The sequence below is a fragment of the Pan troglodytes genome, chromosome 1 (genome assembly GCF_028858775.2).
Source record: "Pan troglodytes isolate AG18354 chromosome 1, NHGRI_mPanTro3-v2.0_pri, whole genome shotgun sequence".
NCBI lineage: Eukaryota > Metazoa > Chordata > Mammalia > Primates > Hominidae > Pan > Pan troglodytes.
Window position 1 is genome coordinate 178,542,131 of NC_072398.2, and position 21,761 is coordinate 178,563,891.

The 21,761-nt window shown below is 39.2% G+C and overlaps 1 protein-coding gene across 50 annotated transcripts in view; it reads left to right on the forward strand.

Annotated features, from left to right (window-relative positions):
- Positions 1-21,761, forward strand: part of TUT4 (terminal uridylyl transferase 4) — a 129,988-nt gene that overhangs the window by 90,582 nt on the left and 17,645 nt on the right. For 39 of the 50 annotated variants that reach the window (XM_054667004.2, XM_063817524.1, XM_016918374.3 and 36 more), the window contains 8 exons: positions 977-1,034; positions 1,130-1,233; positions 1,523-1,612; positions 4,302-4,415; positions 16,065-16,142; positions 16,288-16,465; positions 16,726-16,773; positions 16,861-16,943. In XM_054667004.2, coding sequence (XP_054522979.1) covers positions 977-1,034; positions 1,130-1,233; positions 1,523-1,612; positions 4,302-4,415; positions 16,065-16,142; positions 16,288-16,465; positions 16,726-16,773; positions 16,861-16,943 — 753 coding nt within the window. Of the gene's footprint in view, positions 1-976; positions 1,035-1,129; positions 1,234-1,522; positions 1,613-4,301; positions 4,416-16,064; positions 16,143-16,287; positions 16,466-16,725; positions 16,774-16,860; positions 16,944-17,157; positions 18,380-21,761 lie in introns of those variants that run through there. The other 11 variants (XM_016918396.3, XM_054666996.2, XM_054666992.2 and 8 more) reach the window with 3 other exon arrangements.

A 21,761-nucleotide genomic window follows, 5' to 3' on the forward strand; every position in this document is an offset into this window, starting at 1 on the left:
ATAGGTGCTGGTGATAATAGGAGTATCTTTCTTTTCCATATCAACATAATTATAATAAATAACTGACAGATTTAAAGGCTTATTTTGTGCCAGGCATTCTGCTGAGTGCTTTACATACATGTCTCATGTAATCCTCCCAACAGCTCTGCAGGACAGGAGTTTATGATTATCTTGATTTTATAGAATAGTAATGTAATGCTCAGAGAGGTTAAACATCTGGTTAGTCACACAGCTAATCAATACTTAGTTTAAGATTTGAGACTGGGTGCAGTGGCTCACGCCTGTAATCCCAGCACTTTGGGAGGCTGAGGCGGGCGGATCACGAGGTCAGGAGATCGAGACCATCCTGGTGAACACGGTGAAACCCGGTCTCTACTAAAAATACAAAAAAATTAGCCGGGCACGGTGGCGGGTGCCTGTAGTCCCAGCAACTCGGGAGGCTGAGACAGGAGAATGGCATGAACCCGGGAGGCGGAGCTTGCAGTGAGCTGAGATCGGGCCACTGCACTCCGGCCTGGGCGAAAGAGCAAGACTCCGTCTCAAAACAAAAAAAAAAAAAAAAAAAAAAAGATTTGAATCCAGGTTTGTCTCAATTCAGAGCCTATGTACTTACTTAATCAGTATATTGTTTTGCCCTCACCAAACTCGCCTCTAGTTGTTTATTCACTTATTGAAAACCATATTCTTCTCCTGTCTTTGTGCTTCTCAAACTTTAATCTGCATGTGAATTACCTTGGGATCCTGTTAAAATGCAGATTATGATTTAGTAGACTGGGGAGGGTCCTCAGATTCTGCATTTCTATCAAGTTTCCAGATTATGCTGATACTGTAGGTCTATGAATCACTTACTTGGAGTAGCAAGGTTATTATAGAGCTTTATGGCTGGAAATTGTAAATGCTACTATTAAATGCTTAGATTAAAGTAGAATTTGCACAAGGTGAAATTGAGTCAAACTTTATTTGATTTGTTTTTTAGAAATTAAATTGTAAGGAAATAATTGAAAATTTGGCAAAAATTCTTAAGAGACATCCAGGTATGAATTTTAAATCTTATCTTTAAAACAAAATAAATTTTTTTAGCATATATGAAAATTATTTAACCTACTGAAGTCTTTTTTTTTTAAATTAGGTTTAAGAAACATTTTGCCTATAACTACTGCCAAAGTGCCTATAGTAAAATTTGAACACAGACGAAGTGGGTTAGAAGGCGATATCAGTTTATATAATACGTTGGTAAGTTTATCTTTATGGGCCATGTATATACTTTTCATTTTAAAAGTTTACAGATTACTGACTCTATGTTTAAAACTTTCAAATGTGAACAGTATAAGGAAAAAGTATTTTACTAGTTATCTTGATAGTTCCTTCAGATTGAAGGTCAGTTTTTATTTGACTCATTAATAGGTGTTTTACATTTTACATTTATATATTTTGTATTTGGAGTGTATTTTATTTTTAAATCTGATTTGTAGTTTAATTTTAAGAAATTTGAAATCCTTTCAAATATGTAATTATTTTTCAGGCTCAACATAACACAAGAATGCTAGCTACTTATGCAGCTATTGATCCTAGAGTGCAGTATTTGGGATATACTATGAAAGTGTTTGCTAAGGTATTTATGAAAAAATTAATGATCTGCTTTGTTCATGATAATTAAAATGAAACATAGCTAATGTCAGATTTGTGAAAAATTTTGTCTCAGTTTTGTTTATCTGAGCTTTTAAAAAAGAAACTTTCAGTATTATATAGCTTGAATAGATACCTATCAGAGTAGGGTGGCTCTGTCTTTTTTTTCCTGTATGTGCTCTATTCTCATGTGCAACTGACTAGTCAGTTTCTCAGCAGTAACATTTCTCAATGCAGTGATTTCAGCCCCAGGCATGGGAGTTGGCATATCATCCTAGTTAAGAATTTCTGAGTTAAGAAATCTTATATTTGAGTTTAGTGATAAGTTTTTCTGACCCAGAAAACAAAACAATACCAATAATACCTTACGCTTCTCCTATTATAACACTTGTTATGACATTGAATTTAATTTTCTCATTCTTTTGCTAATTGTGTAAACTAGGTGAGAACAGGGACCTCTGTTTCTCTAGTTCATTGCAGTGCCTGCTTTATGGTAGCTGCTCAGTAGAATGATTAATTTTATTAATGTGTTAGTGGAAGAGTTTTAGTAGGGGAGAGACTTGGTCAGATTTTCATTTCATAAAGCTTCCTCTTTCTAATAGGAAGGCTGTTGTTGTTGTTGTTGTTGTTCCTGTTGTTGAGATGGAGTCTCACTCTGTCACCCAGGCTGGAGTGCAGTGGTGGGATCTCAGCTCACTGCAACCTCCGCCTCCTGGGTTTAAGCGATTCTCCTGCCTCAGCCTCCCAAGTAGCTGGGATTACAGGCGCTCACCACCATGCCTGGCTAATTTTTGTATTTTTAGTAGAGACGGGGTTTCACCGTGTTGGCCAGGCTGGTCTCAAACTCCTGACCTCAAGTGATCCTCCAGCCTCGGCCTCCCAAAGTGCTGGGATTACTGTGCCTGACTGGAAATCATATTTTTAAAGATATTCCTGTACATGTCTTTCTAGACAAGAGTGTATCTTAGAAAAGCATTCAGGCACATACTACATACAAGACTTGATATGCCTACTTTTCTAGATTCACCTAACAAGGTAACTCTAACATGACAGTTTTGTTATAACTACATAGAATTCTGTTAATTAAATCACCCCTTTTCCCTTTAAATATAGATATAAGCTAAATCCTTGCTCAAGGGAAGAAGTCTCTGAAGATTCTTTCAGGTTTCATTCCTCCTCCCTCTCCTCTCCCCCCTCCCCTATATTTTTTTAATTTTAATTTTAATTTTATGTTTTTTTGAGATGGCGTCTTGCTCTGTCACCCAGGCTGGCGTGCAGTGGCACAATCTCGGCTCACTGCAGCCTCCACCTCCTAGATTCAAGCAGTTTTCCCTGCCTCAGCCTCCAGAGTAGCTGGGATTACAGGTGCCTGCTACCACGCCTGGCTAATTTTTGTATTTTTAGCAGAGACGGGGTTTTGCCATGTTGGCCAGGCTGGTCTTGAACTCCAGACCTCCTCCGCCTGCCTCGGCCTCCCAAAGTGCTGTGATTAGAGGCGTGAGCCACCACCCCCAGCCTTTATTTTTATTTTTGAGGCAGGATTCCACTCTGTTGCCCAGGCTGGAGTAAAGTGGTGTGATTACAGCTCACTGCAGCCTTGACCTCCTGGGCTCAATTGATCCTCCTACCTCAGCCTCTTGAGTAGCCAGGACTACAGGCATGTGCCACCATGCCCAACTATTTTTTGTATTTCTTGTAGAGATGGGGTTTCGCCATGTTGTCCAGACTGGTCTTGAACTCTTGGGCTCAAGCAATCCACCCTCCTCAGCCTTTCGAAGTGCTGAGATGACAGGCATGAGCCACCATGTCTGGCTTCCTTGTTCTTTTTTTTTTGAGACGGAGTCTCGCTGTGTCGCCCAGGCTGGAGTGCAGTGGTGCTGTCTTGGCTCACTGCAAGCTCTGCCTCCTGGGTTCACGCCATTCTCCTGCCTCAGCCTCCCGAGTAGCTGGGACTACAGGCGCCCGCCACCACACCCGGCTAACTTTTTTATTTTTAGTAGAGATGGGGTTTCACCGTGTTAGCCCCTTGTTCTTTGTTTTTTATTTATTAAAAAAGATGTTTATCCTAACCACGAGACCATCAGGGGACTTCGTTCTTTTTTTTAATGGTTGCATACCATTCCATTATGTGAATAGTCCTTAATTATTTTAAACCTGCGCCTGCACTTTATTGATGAACCTAAAACTATTTCTGATTTTTTGCTATTATAATAGTGCTGCAATTAAAAAAACCTTCTTAGTCATTTCACATATTTTTTGGCATGTTTGCAGGGTACATTCTTAGAATAGGATTGCTGGTTCAAAGAAAATGTGCTTTTGTAATTGTGATATTGTCAAATATTCTTCATAGTGTTTGTATTAATTTATACTCTCACCTGCAGTGTGTGAGAGTACCTGTTTCCCCACGTCATGTATAGTAGTTTTTTGTTTGTTTGTTTGTTTGTTTGTAAGATGGGGTCTCACTGCATTACCCAGGCTGGTCTTGACTTCCTGGGCTGAAGCTTTTCTTTCACCTCAACCTCCCAGAGTGTTGGGATTATAGACGGTGCAGTTTGTTTTTAACTCAGTTTAACCCAGTTCTATGGGTTAAAAAAAAATGATGTGGCAGAATGTTTAATATACTTCTGCATGGAGTAAGACTCTGAAGTTTTGTTTTCAATCATGTTGTTTTTTAGCGATGTGACATTGGGGATGCTTCCAGGGGAAGTTTATCTTCATATGCATATATCCTTATGGTGCTGTACTTTCTGCAGCAGAGAAAGCCACCTGTTATCCCAGTTCTACAAGAGGTAGGTGTTTAAGAAAACTATAAAGGAGTTTTTTTGGAAAACAATAGATCTAAACACAGGAGATTTTGCTTGGTTCATGTCATCATGAAGGATTTTTCCATCATGGTTGTCCTAAGTTTTCTCTTTCCATTAATGCTATAATTAAACAATGAATATTTTTGAAAAATTTATTATGGGAGAATATAGACTACCAAAAGAATATTAGATGAATAGAACCATTGAATATCTTTTGTAATGTTTTTAAATTTTACAGTCTTGGAGTGCTGTGGATGATTGTGAAGTTCTTGTAGCCAGCCATGAACTCATATATTTTATAGTCTCCAAGATGCAAGTACATAAGTTTCTTCTTTCTAGAATATTTTCCCTCCTGTTGCCTGGCAATGAAGATTGATTTATTCTTATGTATACTTTGGTCAACCTTGTGAATTTTGGTTTAGAATGAACCCAGGGAAACTCTTCCTTATCTCTTCTGAAGTCATATTAATTACATTAAACATAAGAATGTACATTGAAAGAAACAGATTATACTCATTCACTCAGAATTGGTGACTTTTTGTAGTCAATTTATACTCTCTGAAATTGGTACAAAGGAGATATTAATCATCCATCTGTTCCGCCTGATTCTTGGCACAAAGTAGATTTGTAGGCGTTAGGGAGGATCCAATTCAAATTTTTTAGAATGGTGACTATTTTTATTTAGGAGACAAGCATCAGACTTGGTTGGAAAAGTCACATATTCTGGTTTCACATAAACTTTGATAGTTATGGCAAAGAAGAAAATCACAAAATAGGCTGGGCGTGGTGGCTCACGCCTGTAATCCCAGCACTTTGGGAGGCCGAGGCGGGCAGATCACGAGGTCAAGAGATCGAGACCATCCTGGCCAACATGGTGAAACCCCGTCTCTACTAAAAATATAAAAATTAGCCGGGCGTGGTGGTGCGTGCCTGTAATCCCAGCTACTCAGGAGACTGAGGCAGGAGAATTGCTTGAACCCGGGAGGCAGAGGTTGCAGTGAACTGAGATCTCACCACTGCACTCCAGCCTGGTGACAGAGAGGGAGAGTCCATCTCAAAAAAAAAAAGAAAAGAAAAAAAAGAAAAATCACAAAATTATAAACCGTATAGTAGGTGTCAGATAGCCTTAGTAAGTTTTAAGAAGTTCTAATGAATATATATGGTTTTACCAGCGTTTCCTTCCCTGTTTTAAACAATGGATGGGAATCCTTTCCTAGCCAAAGATTTAAGTTGCTGAATCTGTGTTGGGTGATGTATGTTTGGGTGTGTGTTTAAAGTATTTTTTCAGAGCAGTTTTAAGTTCACAGCAAAATTGAGAGGACTGTAAAGAGTTTCCAACATACCTCCTGTACCCACACATGCATAGCCTCCCCCATTATTAACCCCACCAGAGTGGTACATTTTTTACAACTGATGAACGTACATTGACATATAATCACCCGAAGTCCATAGTTTGCAATTAACATTTATTCTTGATGTTGTATATTCTAAGGGTTTGGACAATATATAATGATGTACACATTTTATCATAATCAATGATACATCAATATATGCCATTACAGAATCATACAGTTTTCAGTGCCTTAAAAATTTTTGTACTTTGCCTAGTCATCCTCCCCTCAACCCCTGGCAACCACTAATCTTTGTGCTGTTGTCTTCATAGTTTTGACTTTTCCAGAATATCATATTGTTGGAATCATATAGTATGTAGCCTTTTCAGATTGACTTCCATCACTCAGTGATATGTGTTTAAATTTCCTCTATGTCTTTTCATGGCTTGATAGCTCATTTCTTTTTCTTTTTCTTTTTCTTTCTTTTTTTTTTTTAATTTTTAAATGTTCAGACTTTTTTGTTGAACCTCTAAATATATTTTATCTTTTTTTTTTTTTTTTTGAGACACAGTCTCGCTCTGTTGCCCAGGCTGGAGTGCAGTGGCACGATCTCAGCTCACTGCAACCTCCACCTCCGGGGTTCAAGCGATTAAAGCAATTCTCTTGCCTAAGCCTCCTGAGTAGCTGGGATTACAGGTGTGCACCACCACGCCCTGCTGGTTTTTGTATTTTTAGTAGAGTGGGGTTTTACCATGTTGGCCAGGCTGGTCTCTAATGTCTGACCTCAGGTGATCCACCCGCCCCGGCCTCCTGAAGTGCTGGGATTACAGGCATGAGCCACCATGCCTGGCCTGTCATTTCTTTTTAGTGCTCAGTAATACTCCATTGTTGGGATGTACCACAGTTTATTCATTCACATATGGAAAAATATCTGTTTTACTTCCAAGTTTTGGCTATTAAGAATAAAGCTGTTACAGACATCTGTGTGCAAGTTTTTGTATGGACATAGTTTTCAGGTCTTTTGGGTGAATACGAAGGAGTCACATTGCTGAATCATATGTACGAGTATGTTTAGTTTTGTAAGAAATGGCCAGCTGTTTTCCCAAGTGGCTGTACCAGTTTGCATTTCTACCAGCAATGTGTGAGAGTTCCTGTTGCTCCACATCCACCCAGCATTTGAGTACTTGTCCATGTTCTGGATTTTGGCCATTCTCTTAGGTGTGTAGTAGTCTTTCTTTCTTTCCTTTAGGTGTATAATCATCTGTCTGTCCATCCTTCCTCCCTCCCTCTCCCCCCTCCCCTGCCCTCCCCTCCCTTCCTCTCCCCCGTCTTTTTTTTTTTTTTTTTTTAAAGGTAGTGTCTCACTCTTGTTGCCGCCCGGGCTGGACTGTAGTGGTGCAATCATGGCTCCCTGCAGCCTCAACTTCCCAGGCTAAGGTGATTCTCCCACCTCAGCCTCCTGAATAGCTGGGACTACGGGTGCACACCACCAAGCCCAGCTAATTTTTTATATATTTAGTAGAGATGGGGTTTTGCCATGTTGCTCAGGCTGGTCTCGAACTCCTGGGCTCAAGCCCACCTCGGCCTCTCAAAGTGTTGAGATTACTTTTAATGGCAAAACCGCAATTACTTTTGCTTCAATCTAATATTTTGTTTTATTTATCTATTTATTTATTTTTGAGAGAGGGTCTTGCTCTGTTGCCCACGCTAGATTACAGTGGCACAATCTCCACTCACTGCAACCTCCACTTCCTGGGCTCAAGTGATCCTCCTAAGTAAGCCTCCCAAGTAGCTGGGATTACAGACATGAGCCACCATGTCTGGCTAGTTTTTGTATGTTTTATAGAGATAGGGTTTCTCCATGTTGCCCAGGTTGGTCTCGAGCTCCGGGCTCAAGTAATTTGCCTGCCTTGGCCTCCCAAAGTGAGTGCTGGGATTACAAGTGTGAGCCACCTCACCTGGCCACTGTTGTTTTAATTTGCATCTCCCTGATGACATTATGCGGAAATCTTTTCATATGCTTATTTTGCCATTCATATGTCTTCTTTGGTGAGGTTCTTTGGTCCATTTTTTTAAACAGGTTATTTTCTTACTGTTGAGTTTAAGGAGTTCTTTGTGTATTTTGAATAATAGTCCTTTATCAGATGTGTGTTTTGCAACTATGTTCTCCATGTCTGTGGCTTGTTTTTTCATTCCCTTGACGTTGTCTTTTGCAGAGCAGAAAATTTTAATTTTAGTAAAGTCCATCTTGTCAATTATTTCTTTCATAGCTCTTGCCTTTGGTGTTGTGTCTAAAAAGATATCACTATACTCAAGGTCATACAGATTTTCTCTTGTGTTTTCTTCCAGGAGTTTTATTTTACATTTAGGCCTGTGAGCCATTTAGAGTTAATTTTTGTGAAGGGTATAAGGTCTATGCCTAGATTCATTGTTTTGCGTGTGGATGTTCATTTGTTTCAATACCATTTGTTGAAAAGAATATTATTTCTCCACTGTATTGTCTTTGCTCCTTTGTCAAGGATCAGTTGACTATATTTATGTACTATATTTATAGACTTTTGGGCCCTCCACTGTTGCATTGATTAATTATTATTTCACCAATGCCATACTCTCTTATTTATAGTAGTGTTATAATAACTCTTGAGGTTGGGTTGCATCAGTCTTGCAGCTTTGTTCTTCTCCTTCAATATTGTGTTAGCTATTCTGAGTCTTTTGCCTCTCTATGTAAACTTTAGAATCAGTTTGTCTATATCCACAAAATGACTTGCTAGAATTTTGATTGGGATTGAATTGAATCTGGAGACCAAGTAGGGAAGAACTGACATCTTGACAATTTTGAGTCTTCTTGTCAATTATAATGGAATATCTCTCCATTTATTTAGTTCTGTTGATTTTGCTCATCAGAGTTTTGTAGTTTTCCTCATGTAGCCCTTGCACATATTTTGTTAGACTTACACCTATGTATTTCATTTTTTGGTGCTGATGTAAATGGTATTGTATTTCTAATTTCAAATTCCACTTGTTCATTGCATGTATCTGGGAAAGTGTTTGAATTTTTTATATTAATCTTGTGTCTTGTAAACTTGCTGTAATTGCTTATTCTTGGAGTATTGTTTCAATTTGGATTTTATGCATGGATTATCATGTCATATGTGAACAGTTTTATTTCTTCTCAACCTGTATACCTTTTATTTCCTTTTCTTGTTTCATTGCATTAGCTACAACTTCCAGTGTCAGCATTACCTAAGACTTCCCAGATGTTGAAAAGGAGTGGTGAAAGAGAACATCCTTGTATTATTCCTGATTTTACAAGGGAAAGCATTGAGTTTTTCACCATTTGAGTATGATGTTAGCTGTAGGATTTTTGTAGATTTGTTTAACAAGCTGAGGAAATTTTCCTCCATTCTTAGTTTATAGAGTTTTTTTTTTTTTAATCATGAATGTGTGTTGGATTTTGTCAAATGCTTTTTCTGCATCTATTGATCGTGACTTTTCTTCTTTAGCCTGTTGATGTGATGGGTTACTGAGGAGAAAACACACACTCAAACCCAAAATGTTTTTTATTTCTTTTTTTTTTTTGAGACAGAGTTTCGCTCTTGTCACCCATGCTGGAGTGCAGTGTTGCAATCTTGGCTTACTCCAGCCTCCGCCTCCTGGGTTCAAGCGATTCTCCTGCCTCAGCCTCCCCAGTAGGTGGGATTACAAGTGCCCACCACCATGCCCGGCTAATTTTTTTGTATTTTTAGTAGAGACGGGGTTTCGCCACGCAGGCTAGTCTCGAACTCCTTATGTCAGGTGATCCACCTGCCTCAGCCTCCCAAAGTGCTGGGATTACAGGCCTGAGCCCCCACGCCCAGCCCCCAAAATGTTTTTTCTATTCTCTTACTCAACAACAATAATCACAGAAGACTTCTGTGACCAAATGTGTTGGGGGGGTTTTCCCCATATGCCAAGCAAGCAACCACTTCTGCGTTGAACACCATGGTGTCCTCCAATTCAATTCTGGCACCATCTATAGTATCAGATTCCACTGGTTGACGGCTCAGTCCCACAAGACTATCCCCAGTTTAGACACCAGTTGCAAGTCTAGGCCCTCCAGAACTTCTGACTGACCAAACTTAAAGTTTGGGTTCCTGTGACGACCTCTTTGGGTTTGATTAATTTGCTAGAATGGCTCACAGAACTCAACCATTTACTTAGGCTTACTGGTTTATTATAAGGGATATTACAAAGGATATAAATGAAGAAATACATAAAACAAGGTATGGGAGAAGGGATGAGGAGTTTTCATGCCCTATCAGGGCATACCACCATCTAGGAACCTCCATGTGTTCAGCTATCAAGAAGCTATTTGGACCGAGACCTTTGGGTTTTTATGGAGGCTTCATTACATATGCAAGATTGATTAAGCCAAGCTGTTCGCCATTGGTGATCAACTTAACCTTTAGCCCTTCTCCGCTCCCCAAAGGTTGGGGCATAGGGCTGAAAGTCCCAACCCTGTAATCATGCCTTGGTCTTTCTGGTGACCAACCCCCATTTTAAAGATACCTAGGGGCTGTCAGCCAGTAGTCAACTTGCTTGCATACAAAAAGACTTCTCTTTGGAGATTCCAAGAGTTGTATGTTATGAGTTGTATGTCAGGAAATGGGTTTGGAGGCCAATTATAACATCACAATTACATCACTTGATTTTGAGATGTTGAACCTGCTTTGTATAACTCTCTTTTGTACATTATTGGATTTGATTTGCTAATATTTTGTTGAGGAATTTTGCATCATTGTTCATGAGAGATTGGTCTGTAGTTTTCTTTACTTACAATGTCTTTGTCTGGTTTTGGTATTAGGGTAATGCTGGCCTTGTAGAATGAGTTAGGAAGTGTTCCTTCTGCTTCTGTCCTCTGAAAGATGAGGCAGAAGGAACACTTCCTAACTCATTCTTCGAGAATTGGTTTAATTTCTTCCTTAAATGTTTGGTAGAATTCATCAGTGTACCCATCTAGGCCTAGTGCTTTCTTTTTTGGATGGTTATTAATTATTGATTCAGTTTATTTAATAGATATAGGCCCATTCAGATTTTCTGTTTCTTCTTGTGTGAGTTTTGGCATATTGTGTCTTTTTTTTTTTTTTTTGAGATGGAATCTCACTCTGTTGCCCAGGCTGGAGTACAGTGGCGTGATCTCGGCTCACTGCAATCTCCGCCTCCTGGGTTCAAGCAAATCTCCTTCCTCAGCCTCTGGAGTACCTGGGATTACAGGTGCCCGCCACCATACCTGGCTCATTTTTGTATTTTTAGTAGAGACAGGGTTTCACCAATGTTGGCCAGGCTGGTCTTGAACTCCTGACCTCAGGTGATCCGCCTGCCTTGGCCTCCCAAAGTGCTGGGATTATAGGCGTGAGCCACCGCCCCTGGCTGGTATATTGTGTCTTTTAAGGAATTAGTTCATTTCATCTAGGTTATCAAAATTGTAGTTCATAGTGTTATTATTCTTTTAATGTCCATGAGATATGTATTGATATCCCCTCTTTCATTTCTGTTGTTAGTAATTTATATACCTTCTCTTCTTAATTAGCCTGGCTAGGAGTGATTTGTTTTTTAACAAATTTGTTCACTGGATGATATTTAAAATTTACCATAAATTAATTAGGCCTGCCAAGGCCAGCATTACTCTCTGTATTCTTATTCTTTTTTTTTTTTTTTTGAGACAGAGTCTCGCTCTGTCGCCCAGGCTGGAGTGCAGTGGCGCAATCTCGGCTCACTGCAAGCTCCACATCCCAGGTTCACGCCATTCTCCTGCCTCAGCCTCCCGAGTAGCTGGGACTAAAGGCGCCCACCACCATGTCAGGCTAATTTTTTTGTATTTTTAGTAGAGATGGGGTTTCACCGTGTTAGCCAGGATGGTCTCGATCTCCTGACCTCGTGACCCGCCCACCTGGGCCTCCCAGAGTGCTGGGATTACAGGCGTGTGCCACCGCGCCCAGCCTACTCTCTGTATTATTATAATCGTTGTTTAGGCTTTAAATAGGGATCATATATACTAATTCTCCAGTAATATCATTTGCCACTTTGCCAGAATACTATGATTAACAAAAATGGACCACAAATTTGATTTTCTTGGTGGTTTGTCTGTATTCTCTCCTTACCCATGGATTAGGAGTCACTGAGGTAGCATGAAGTAATAGAAATACCAAGGCATGGTATTTAGAGCCAGAAATAACTAGTCAGAATCCTAATTCTAACATTTTGGCCTTAACAATCTGCATAAGTCTGAGTTTCATCATCATTAAAAATGTAATAATGATAATATTTCAGTGTTGATATGAGGAACAGAAACATTGAATGCTTTTGAATGTAGTAGGTGCTAAAGTAGACATTCATAAACAGTGCTTGCTTTTATTATTATTTTTACTATTATGATTTATGCTCATTAGCAGCATTATTGCTATTATTATTGGAAAAATGTAGGTAGGACTACCATATTCAACTTTAAAAACTCTTTCATTATCTGTTTAACAGACATCTGCTTAATATTGATCAAACGAGAGACAGTTCATGGAATGTTTCCTATCATAATGAGGTTAGATTTTGGGGGACTTTGTGATATATATACACTGATGATACATGGAATTTTGTTTCTGGCCTTTTTTAATGGTTGTCGTATGGGACCTCATTGTCCATTGCTCTGGCATCATTTAAGTATTGACCATTGGCATCAATTATCTTTTAAGGGTAAGGATATGTTTAAAGAAGCTAATGATGTCTGCCTCCATTTGTAATTAAACTTTAACTTTATATGGCTGGGTATTACTAAGGCACAGCTAAGAGCATTTTTTTGATGGTCAGCAGTACAAAGTTCTTTACGTCAAAAAGAGCTGTCCTAGGCAGAAGATTTTTGCTCTACCCTAGCAAATCATAATAAGTAAAAGCAAATTTTCACATAAAAATTAATTCCAAAAAAGATTTGGGAGTGTTCACACATGATTTTATGAAAAAATTTTTTAACCCATATCAGCTTAAAATTTGCAACTTAATAGATGAATCTTGAGGACATTATGCTAAGTGAAGTAATCCAGTCACAGAAAGACAAATACTATTTGATTCTACTTACATGAAGTACCTAGAGTAGTCAAATTCATAGGGACGGAAAGTAGAGTGGTGGTTGCCAGGGAATCTCAAGGAGGGAGAAATGGGAAGTAATAGTTTCATAAATAGAGTTTTAGTTTTACCAGATGATAAGATTTCTGTGAATGGATGGTGGTGATGGTAGCGTGACAGTATGACTATACTTAGGCCGCAGAACTGTATGCTTATGATGGTAAATTTTATATTTTGTGTATCTTACCACAACTAAAAAATTACAAGTTAGGCCAGTCGCAGTGGCTTACACCTGTAATCCCAGCACTTTGGGCGGCCGAGGGGGGTAGATTACTTGAGGTCAGGAGTTTGAGACCAGCCTGGCCAATATGGCAAAACCTCATCTCTACTAAAAAATACAAAAATTAGCCGGGCATGGTGGCATATGCCTGTAATCCCAGCTACTTGGGAGGCTGAGGCACAAGAATGGCTTGAACTGGCGAGGTAGAGGTTGCAGTGAGCTGAGATTGTGCCACTGCACTCCAGCATGGGTGACAGAGCGAGACTCTGTCTAAACAGAAAAATGCAATGTAAATATAACAGTACATATTAGAATATCACAATAAGATAAGAATTTTGGAAATGTTTAGGGTCATTCTTTACATAAATATGATTGACTTATTTGGTGATCCTTATAATATGATTGACTTGTTTAGAGGGAGGACTGAGTGCTAAGTTGAAGATGATTCGTGTTGAACGAGAGAGAACAGAGAGACAGCAGGGAGAGAGAGAGTGTGTGTGTGTGTGTCTGTGTGTGTGTGTGTGTAAAAGTGTATAGCATTAGTGCTTCTGGGGGCTGAAACAGAGTGGAGAGAATTAAACACAGTGAAACATGAGAATTCAAAAGAATAGGCAAAATGAGTGATGATTAACGTTCCAAGGCCCACAGACCTACTCCACTGCGTTATCAGCCAACGTAGTTGGGCTGGATCATGGATATTACTGAAAAGTATGAAATCTCTTAAAAACAATCATGATCTAAAGAGTTGGATTGCTGTTACTCAGAAGGATGAATTATCTGAAAACAGGGTTCTAAAGAGGTAGTTTATTTCAATATGTAGCAAATAAATCTGTGTTTACAAAACATGAAATACCTATAATAGCGTCTGAATCTTTAAGGATAAAATATTACATGTCAGCCCCTTAATATCTTCACTTCTTTCTTGAGGTCAGAAATCCTATGTCTTTTGTTTCAGATATTAATAGCTGTAATTGCCTCTTTTTTTTTTTTTTTTTTTTTTTTTTTTTTTTTTTTTTGAGACAGAATCTCGCTCAGTCACCCAGGCTGGAGTGTAGTGGCACAATCTCAGCTCATTGCAACCTCAGTCTCCTGAGTTCAAGCGATTCTCCTGCCTCAGCCTCCCAAGTAGCTGGGACTACAAGCACGAACCACCACGCCCAGCCAATTTTTTGTATTTTTATTAGAGACGGGGTTTTGCCATGTTGGCCAGGCTGGTCTTGAACTCCTGACCTCAGGTGATCCGCCTGCCTCAGCCTCCCAGAGTGCTGGGATTACAGGCATGAGCCACTGCGCCCGGCCTCAGTCTTTCACTTTTGTTTAATGAAATGTCAGAATATATGCTAGATGACTTTTAGTAAACTGTATCTGTTTAAGTAATATGTAAATGTTAAAAAGCAGCTTATTAGCCCTAGTCCCTGGAAGCTTGATTTCTGTGTAACATACTTACATATTAAATATAGTCATTCAACAAACATATATTAAGTGTTCTCTATGTGGCTTTGGTCTAGTAGGGTTCTGGGTTTCAGAGATAAGCCATAGTCCTTACCCACAAAGAACTTAAATCTGAGGATAAAATTGGAGGGGCCAGACATGTAGTTAATTTTATAAATCACTGTCACATCAAAAATGGAAATGGCCATTGAGCCCAGGCCCACCTTAACTAGTGGATTTAAATGGTATTGTGGTTTAACTGTATTCTGGGACCCATTAGTCATGGTAGAGGGTAAAGAGAAGGTGGTGTGGTATGTTTTCTCCATTTATAAACTACTGACTGACTAATTTATATAGTCTTTCCTCATTTTCACTGGGAAAAGTGAGCACTTAGGGAGATGATTGTCTTGCCCAGAATCACTATTCCTCAGGATAGAGGCTAGAAATTAGGTCTCCTGACTGAATCTGTTGCAACTTCCTACTTTATTGCATCTCTTAAGCCTCCTTTAGAATAAAAGTATCAATTACTTGTGGAAGTCAGTTACACAGACATCTTACGGGATACTTTTCTTGTAAAAATAGCGTTTTTTTCTCCTTTTTTCTTCTCCTTAGGACAGCGGATTATTATTCATAATAAAGTTTATAGTCTTTATCAAAATGTAAGGGAAAGCTTCCTAATTTTCCTTTTTTTTTTTTGTTTTTTTGTTTTTTTTTTTGGTGAGATGGAGTCTTGCCCTGTTGCCCAGGCTGGAGTGCAGTGGCACGATCTTGGCTCACTGCAACCTCTGCTTTCCAGGTTCAAGCATTTCTCCTGCCTCAGCCTCCCGAGTAGATGGGATTACAGGTGCACGCCACCACGCCCAGCTAATTTTTTGTATCTTTAGTAGAGACTGGGTTTCACCATGTTGGCCAGGCTGGTCTCAAACTCCTGACCTCATGATCCACCATTCTCGGCCTCCCAAAGTGCTGGGATTACAGGCGTGAACCACCGTGCCTGGCCCTAATTTTCCATTTTTACAAAATGATTGTCCAGTTGCTTTTTAGCCTTATCTGATATAGATAAATGATTAAAGGTACTAGGTCCCAAAACAGTTCTGTTGACTTCCTTTGGGTGCACAATCAGTAGGTATTATCTATTTTGTATTTTTATATCTGTGATCCTTTGATGAAACTGCTGTTTCATCATGACTGCTGTTTCTTTTTTAAGTTTTGCTTCATTATTCTTGGACTGGATATGTTTTGATAGGCCAAGTAGATAACATCAAATGTATCATTTGGAGTTTAATGCTCTTAAAAGACATCCTTTTCCAGCTTTGGTCTTTCAGATACGTTTTATTCATTAATTTCTTGGCATCAAATTATACCATCATCCTGACATGTTCTTTTTGGAAGAAGTATTTTAGTATGTCTTATAGGTAAATTCTAAAATGGTATTAGAGTATTTGGACCTTTGGGTTGGATCACTTGAAATCTAATAATACAATTAATTTTTTTATGCAGATCTTTGATGGAAAACAGATTCCACAGAGAATGGTTGATGGATGGAATGCTTTCTTCTTTGATAAGACAGAAGAACTGGTAATTTTAAAATAGTCTTTATGTTCTAGAATGCTCACTGATATATGTTAGCATTTGTATAATTTAATAATTTTACTTAAATTTGCTGTCCATGTTTTGGATAGTACTGTATAGACATTGTTCTTTTCTTTTTTTTTATATGTAGAAAAAGCGTTTACCTTCACTTGGAAAGAACACAGAATCATTAGGGGAGCTTTGGCTGGGACTGCTTCGTTTCTATACTGAAGAGTTTGATTTCAAGGAATATGTAATTAGCATTCGGCAGAAAAAGCTGTTGACAACTTTTGAGAAGCAGTGGACTTCCAAGTGCATTGCAATTGAAGGTAACATTTAAGCTGGTATTAATTCAGGAGCAACCAAAATTTGGTCAAGGAAATTGAGGGGAAAACTGAAATACATTAGGATTTGGAAGATTCTTCCTCTTTTATCAGTTTTCCTCCTTTAATGTGTAATTTTAGAGGAAGAGTTTGCTGATTTGTATAGTCTGAGTACATATAAGTATTAGACTTCAGCGATGACTTCTAAGTATATTTTTATGGTACAGTGAATGTAATTCTTAATCATTGATATATTTCTTTTGTAGACCCTTTTGACTTGAATCATAACCTTGGTGCTGGAGTTTCCAGAAAAAGTAAGTTTTAAATATAGAGATTCTCTGATTTTAAAACTCTGACACATTAATGTCTGCATCTTTATTGTTTTCTTCTTTCTTTAATAGTGACCAATTTCATCATGAAAGCATTTATCAATGGAAGGAAACTTTTTGGTACCCCTTTTTATCCACTCATTGGCAGAGAAGCTGTAAGTTTACATTATATGAATTGTGAATCTTTTCTTTTTTTAAATAGAACAAGAAACTTAATTGTGTTTCCAAACTGATGTTAGATATAGGGAAAGAGATGGTCATAGCTTTGTATATTTTTTCTTATTGCGTTTATCATAGTCCATAGTGAGATATATATTTTCAAAATTTTATTTGTTTAAACTATTTGTTAAATTCTGTCTTCTCCACTAGACTATAAACCCCACGAAGACAGGATTCATGTCTGTAAGGTTCACCTATTTCCAGTACATACATAGTGTCTGGCGCATTGGATGTACCAAATAAGGATTTGTTGAGTGAATGAGAATAGTCAGTCAAGACTCTGGATTGTTGAATTTTAGGTGCTGCTCATCGTCCCTCTTTTATCTTCAGAAATCTCGATGAAAATATACACATAGAAGACAAAACCGAAGAAATATTTTATTATTTGTTGGGGCTTCTCTAATTTTTGTATAGCTTTAGTAAGCTGAATTAGATGGCATGGAACCGAGAAGTTTCCTTCTACCTGAATTGGGTGGGAGAGTGTCACACATTCCTCTTGGCCTCACTCTGGTTTTTGCCTGCTTTCTTATGGTTAGGGAGACTGCAGGAGGTTTTAGCTTCAGAGCAGGAGACTTAGAAGAAATCTCAAGAAAGAGAACAAATGTATTAGGGTTCTCTTAGAGGGACAGAGCTAATAGGATATATATATATCCTATTATATATATACACAGACACACACACATATATATATACACATATATACATATATATACACACATATACATGTATATACATATATATACACACACATATATGAGTTTATTAAGTATTAATTTACATGATCACAAGGTCCCATAATAGAGTGTCTGCAGCTGAGGGGCAAGGAGAGCCAGTCCAAGTCCCAAAACTGAAGAACTTGGAGTCCGACATTTGAGGCCTGGAAGCATTCAGCACAGGAGAAAGATGTAGGCTGAGAGGCTAGGCCTGTCTTGCCTTTTCACATTTTTCTGCTTGCCTTACGTTCACTGGAAGATGATTAAATTATGCACACTAGATTAAGTGCGGATGTGCCTTCCCCAGCCCACTGACTCAAATGTTAATCTCTTTTGGCAAAACCCAACAGACACACCCAGGATTAATAGTTTGTGTGCTTCAGTCCAATGAAATTGACATTCAGTATTAACCATCACAACAAATGTGCATTTACATTGCATAGTGAATGTCCTTGAACTTGTTCAGTCCAGTTTCAGGTGTCTTATTTCTTGGGGGTAGAATAAGAAAAGCAGAGAGAAGTCTTCTTTTCCCTTGGAGCACTGGTTCTCAGATACTTTTATTTTCTAGCCTCTTATGGGGTAATAATAATTAAAATGGAGAAAAATAAAATAATAGTAAAATTTGAAACAATGCAAAAAATGTAAAAACAAAATTACTGAAAAAAGGAAAACCAAACAATTTTTTTTTCTTTTTTTGAGACGGAGTCTCGCTCTGTCACCAGGCTGGAGTGCAGTGGCGTGATCTCGGCACACTGCAACCTCCGCCTCCTGGATTCAAGCGATCCTCCTGCCTCAGCCGAGAGTAGCAGGGACCACAGGCGCCCGACACCACGCCCAGCTAATTTTTGTATTTTTAGTAGAGAGGGGATTTCACCATGTTGACCAGGATGGTCTCAATCTCCTGACCTCATGATCCACCTGCCTTGGCCTCCCAAAGTGCTGGGATTGCAGGCATGAGCCACCGCATTTGGCCTAATTTGACTAATATTTTAATTGAAATAGAAACAATGAAAAACAGATCAAAACAAATACAATGATACACTGATAAAGCATTTTACCTGAGAATTGTGAGGAATCCAACTATTTGTGTTTATATATGCATATGTTCAGTAGGAACCTCACAGTGTTGCATGCTGTCAGACCTTTTTGTTTATTTTTGTTTTTTTTTGATACAGGGTCTTGCTCTTGTCCCCAGGCTGGAGTGCAGTGGTGCAATCATAGCTCACTGCAGCCTTGGACACCTGGGCTCAAGTGATTCTCCTCCCTTGGCCTCCTAAAGTGCTGAGATTTCAGGCATCAGCCACCATGCTCAGCCCCATGTAGTGACACTTTTTTTTTTTTGAGACGGAGTTTTTGCTCTTGTTGCCCAGGCTGGAGTGCAATGGCGCGATCTTGGCTCACCACAACCTCCGCCTCCCAGGTTCAAGCGATTCTCCTGCCTCGGCCTCCCAAGTAGCTGGGATTACAGGCACGCGCCACCACACCTGGCTAATTTTTTTGTATTTTTAGTAGAGACGCGGTTTCACCATGCTGGTCAGGTTGGTGTTGAACTCCCAACCAGGTGATCCGCCCATCTCAGCCTCCCAAAGTGCTGGGATTACAGGCGTGAGCCACTAAGCCCAGCCTTTTTTTTTTTTAATTTTTTTTTTTGAGACAGAGTCTCACTCTTGTTTCCCAGGCTGGAGTGCAGTGGCACAATCTTGGCGCACTGCAACCTCTGCCTCCCAGGTTCAAGCGATTCTCCTGCCTCAGCCTCCCAAGTAGCTGGGATTACAGGCATGTGCCACTACGCCCAGCTAATTTTGTATTTTTAGTAGAGACGGGGTTTCACCATGTTGGTCAGGCTGGTTTTGAACTCCTGACCTTAGGTGATCCACCTGCCTCGGCCTCCCAAAGTGCTGGGATTACAGGCGTGAGTCGCTGTGCCTGGCCGAGACTTTTTAGTAGAATGCTAAATTAGAGTCCTCGGTAAACTGGAAATGGGCCCATTTTAGTTTATGCATGCAAATTTTTAGTAATTCTTAATAATGCAATATATTATAATTACATATAGATGTCAAAATCTTTGGTCTTGAATGTCATTTGGGGCCTAGCAGAAGGGGCCCATGAGTCTGCTAATCATTTTTTGATTTACTTTATTCTCTTTCAAAAGTCAGTATGTAGTATTCCATAACTTGGATATACTAGTTTATCTAACTTTTCTTTTGATGGACATTTAGGTTATCTTCATTATGTCAGTGTTACAACTTACACAGGTTGAGCACCCCAAATCTGAAGCCTGAAATTTACTGAGCACTGACATGACCCTCAAATGAAATGCTCATATGGAGCATTTGAGATTTCAGATTTTCTGGTTTGGGGTGCTCAGCTGGTATAAATGTAATGCAAGTATTCCAAAATCCAAAACACTTCTGATCTCAAGCATTTTGGATAAGGGATTCTCAACCTGTATGGTCAAAAATGTCCTTGTACATAGTCTTTCATGCTTATACTTCATACCTATTTCACTCGTAGTTACTGAGATTATAACAGCATGCAAGATAGATTTGCCTTATTTCCCTAAATTAATGAAAGATAAAGATAAGTATATTTCCTGTCCTTTCATCTTTCTTGTTCTTTCAGTTATTTTTCTACATCATTATGTTCTCCTATATATTGACCCATTTTGTCCCTATCCATCAGCTGTCTTCTGTCATTTTTCTTCCCCATTTAACTTAATTTTGTCTGCTCTCTAGCATACACTTTGGCTTTTTTTTTTTTTTTTTTTTTTGAGGTGGAGTCTCACTCTGTCACCCATGCTGGAGTGCACTGGTGCCATCAAAGCTCACTGCAGCCTCCACCACCCAGGTTCAAGTGATCCTCCTGCCTTGGCCTCCAGAGTAACTGGGATTACAGGTGCAAGCCACCATGCCCAGATAATTTTTGTATTTTTAGTAGAGACAGAGTTTCACCACGCTGGCCAGGCTGGTCACAAACTCCTGACCTCAAATGATTGCCCACCTCGGCCTCCCAAAATGCTGGGATTACAGGTGTGAGCCACCTCGCCTGGCCATCTGACATATACCTTGAATTGCTTTGTGCCATAGTCCTTCCTGTGCACTCTTCTGTATTGTACCTTATATGAATTCAGGTATCCACCATGTGCCTGTCCTTGGGTAGCTGTACACTAATGGAAAAAAGTAAAAAAGCTAGACAATTTTAAGTATATAGTACAGTCATAAACGTTTACCAGCCTCAACTGGACTTTCAGTACTGTGTGACAGTCATATTTCTTTAGTTACCTTTAGCTCCTATTCTATTAGAACTATTTCAAATTTACTTATTTTACTCAAAATGCAGTATGCCGGCCAGGCGCGGTGGCTCACGTTTGTAATCCCAGCACTTTGGGAGGCTGAAGCAGGCAGATCACAAGGTCAGGAGTTGGAGACCAGCCTGGTCAACGTGGTGAAACCCCATCTCTACTAAAAATACAAAAAAAAAAAAATTTAGCCGAGAGTGGTGGTGCACGCCTGTAGTCCCAGCTTGGCTGAGGCAGGAGAATCGCTTGAACCCGGGAGGCGGAGGTTGCATTGAGCTGAGATTGCACCACTGCACTCCAGCCTGGGCAGAACGACACTCTGTCTCAAAAAAAAAAAAAAAAAAAAAAAAAAGCCATATGCCCTGCACTTTGTCCCACCTTTTACCTCTGCCCTTCTCACTCCAGTGGATGCTTTTCCTCTGAGACAGTACGTAGTATCAAATAAATAGTCCTTTAGCTTTCTGCTACTAGATCTATAGATCTACCTGCATCTGTAGGTATCTCTTCTTTATGAAAAATTACTTCTTACATATGTACTCTAGATTATTCTGTCTACTTTGAGTCTTCAACCTCTTCATCTGTGAAAAGCGTTTTCAGTTAAAATACATAAAATGTCATTGCAGATCAGCATTTATAGATGAACAGTTGCTCTCAGTTTTAATGATAGGGAACACTGTCTTTGAACCCCAATTAAATGAACTGTTATCTCCCTCCAAAATAATTATATTCTTAGTGGTAAACTT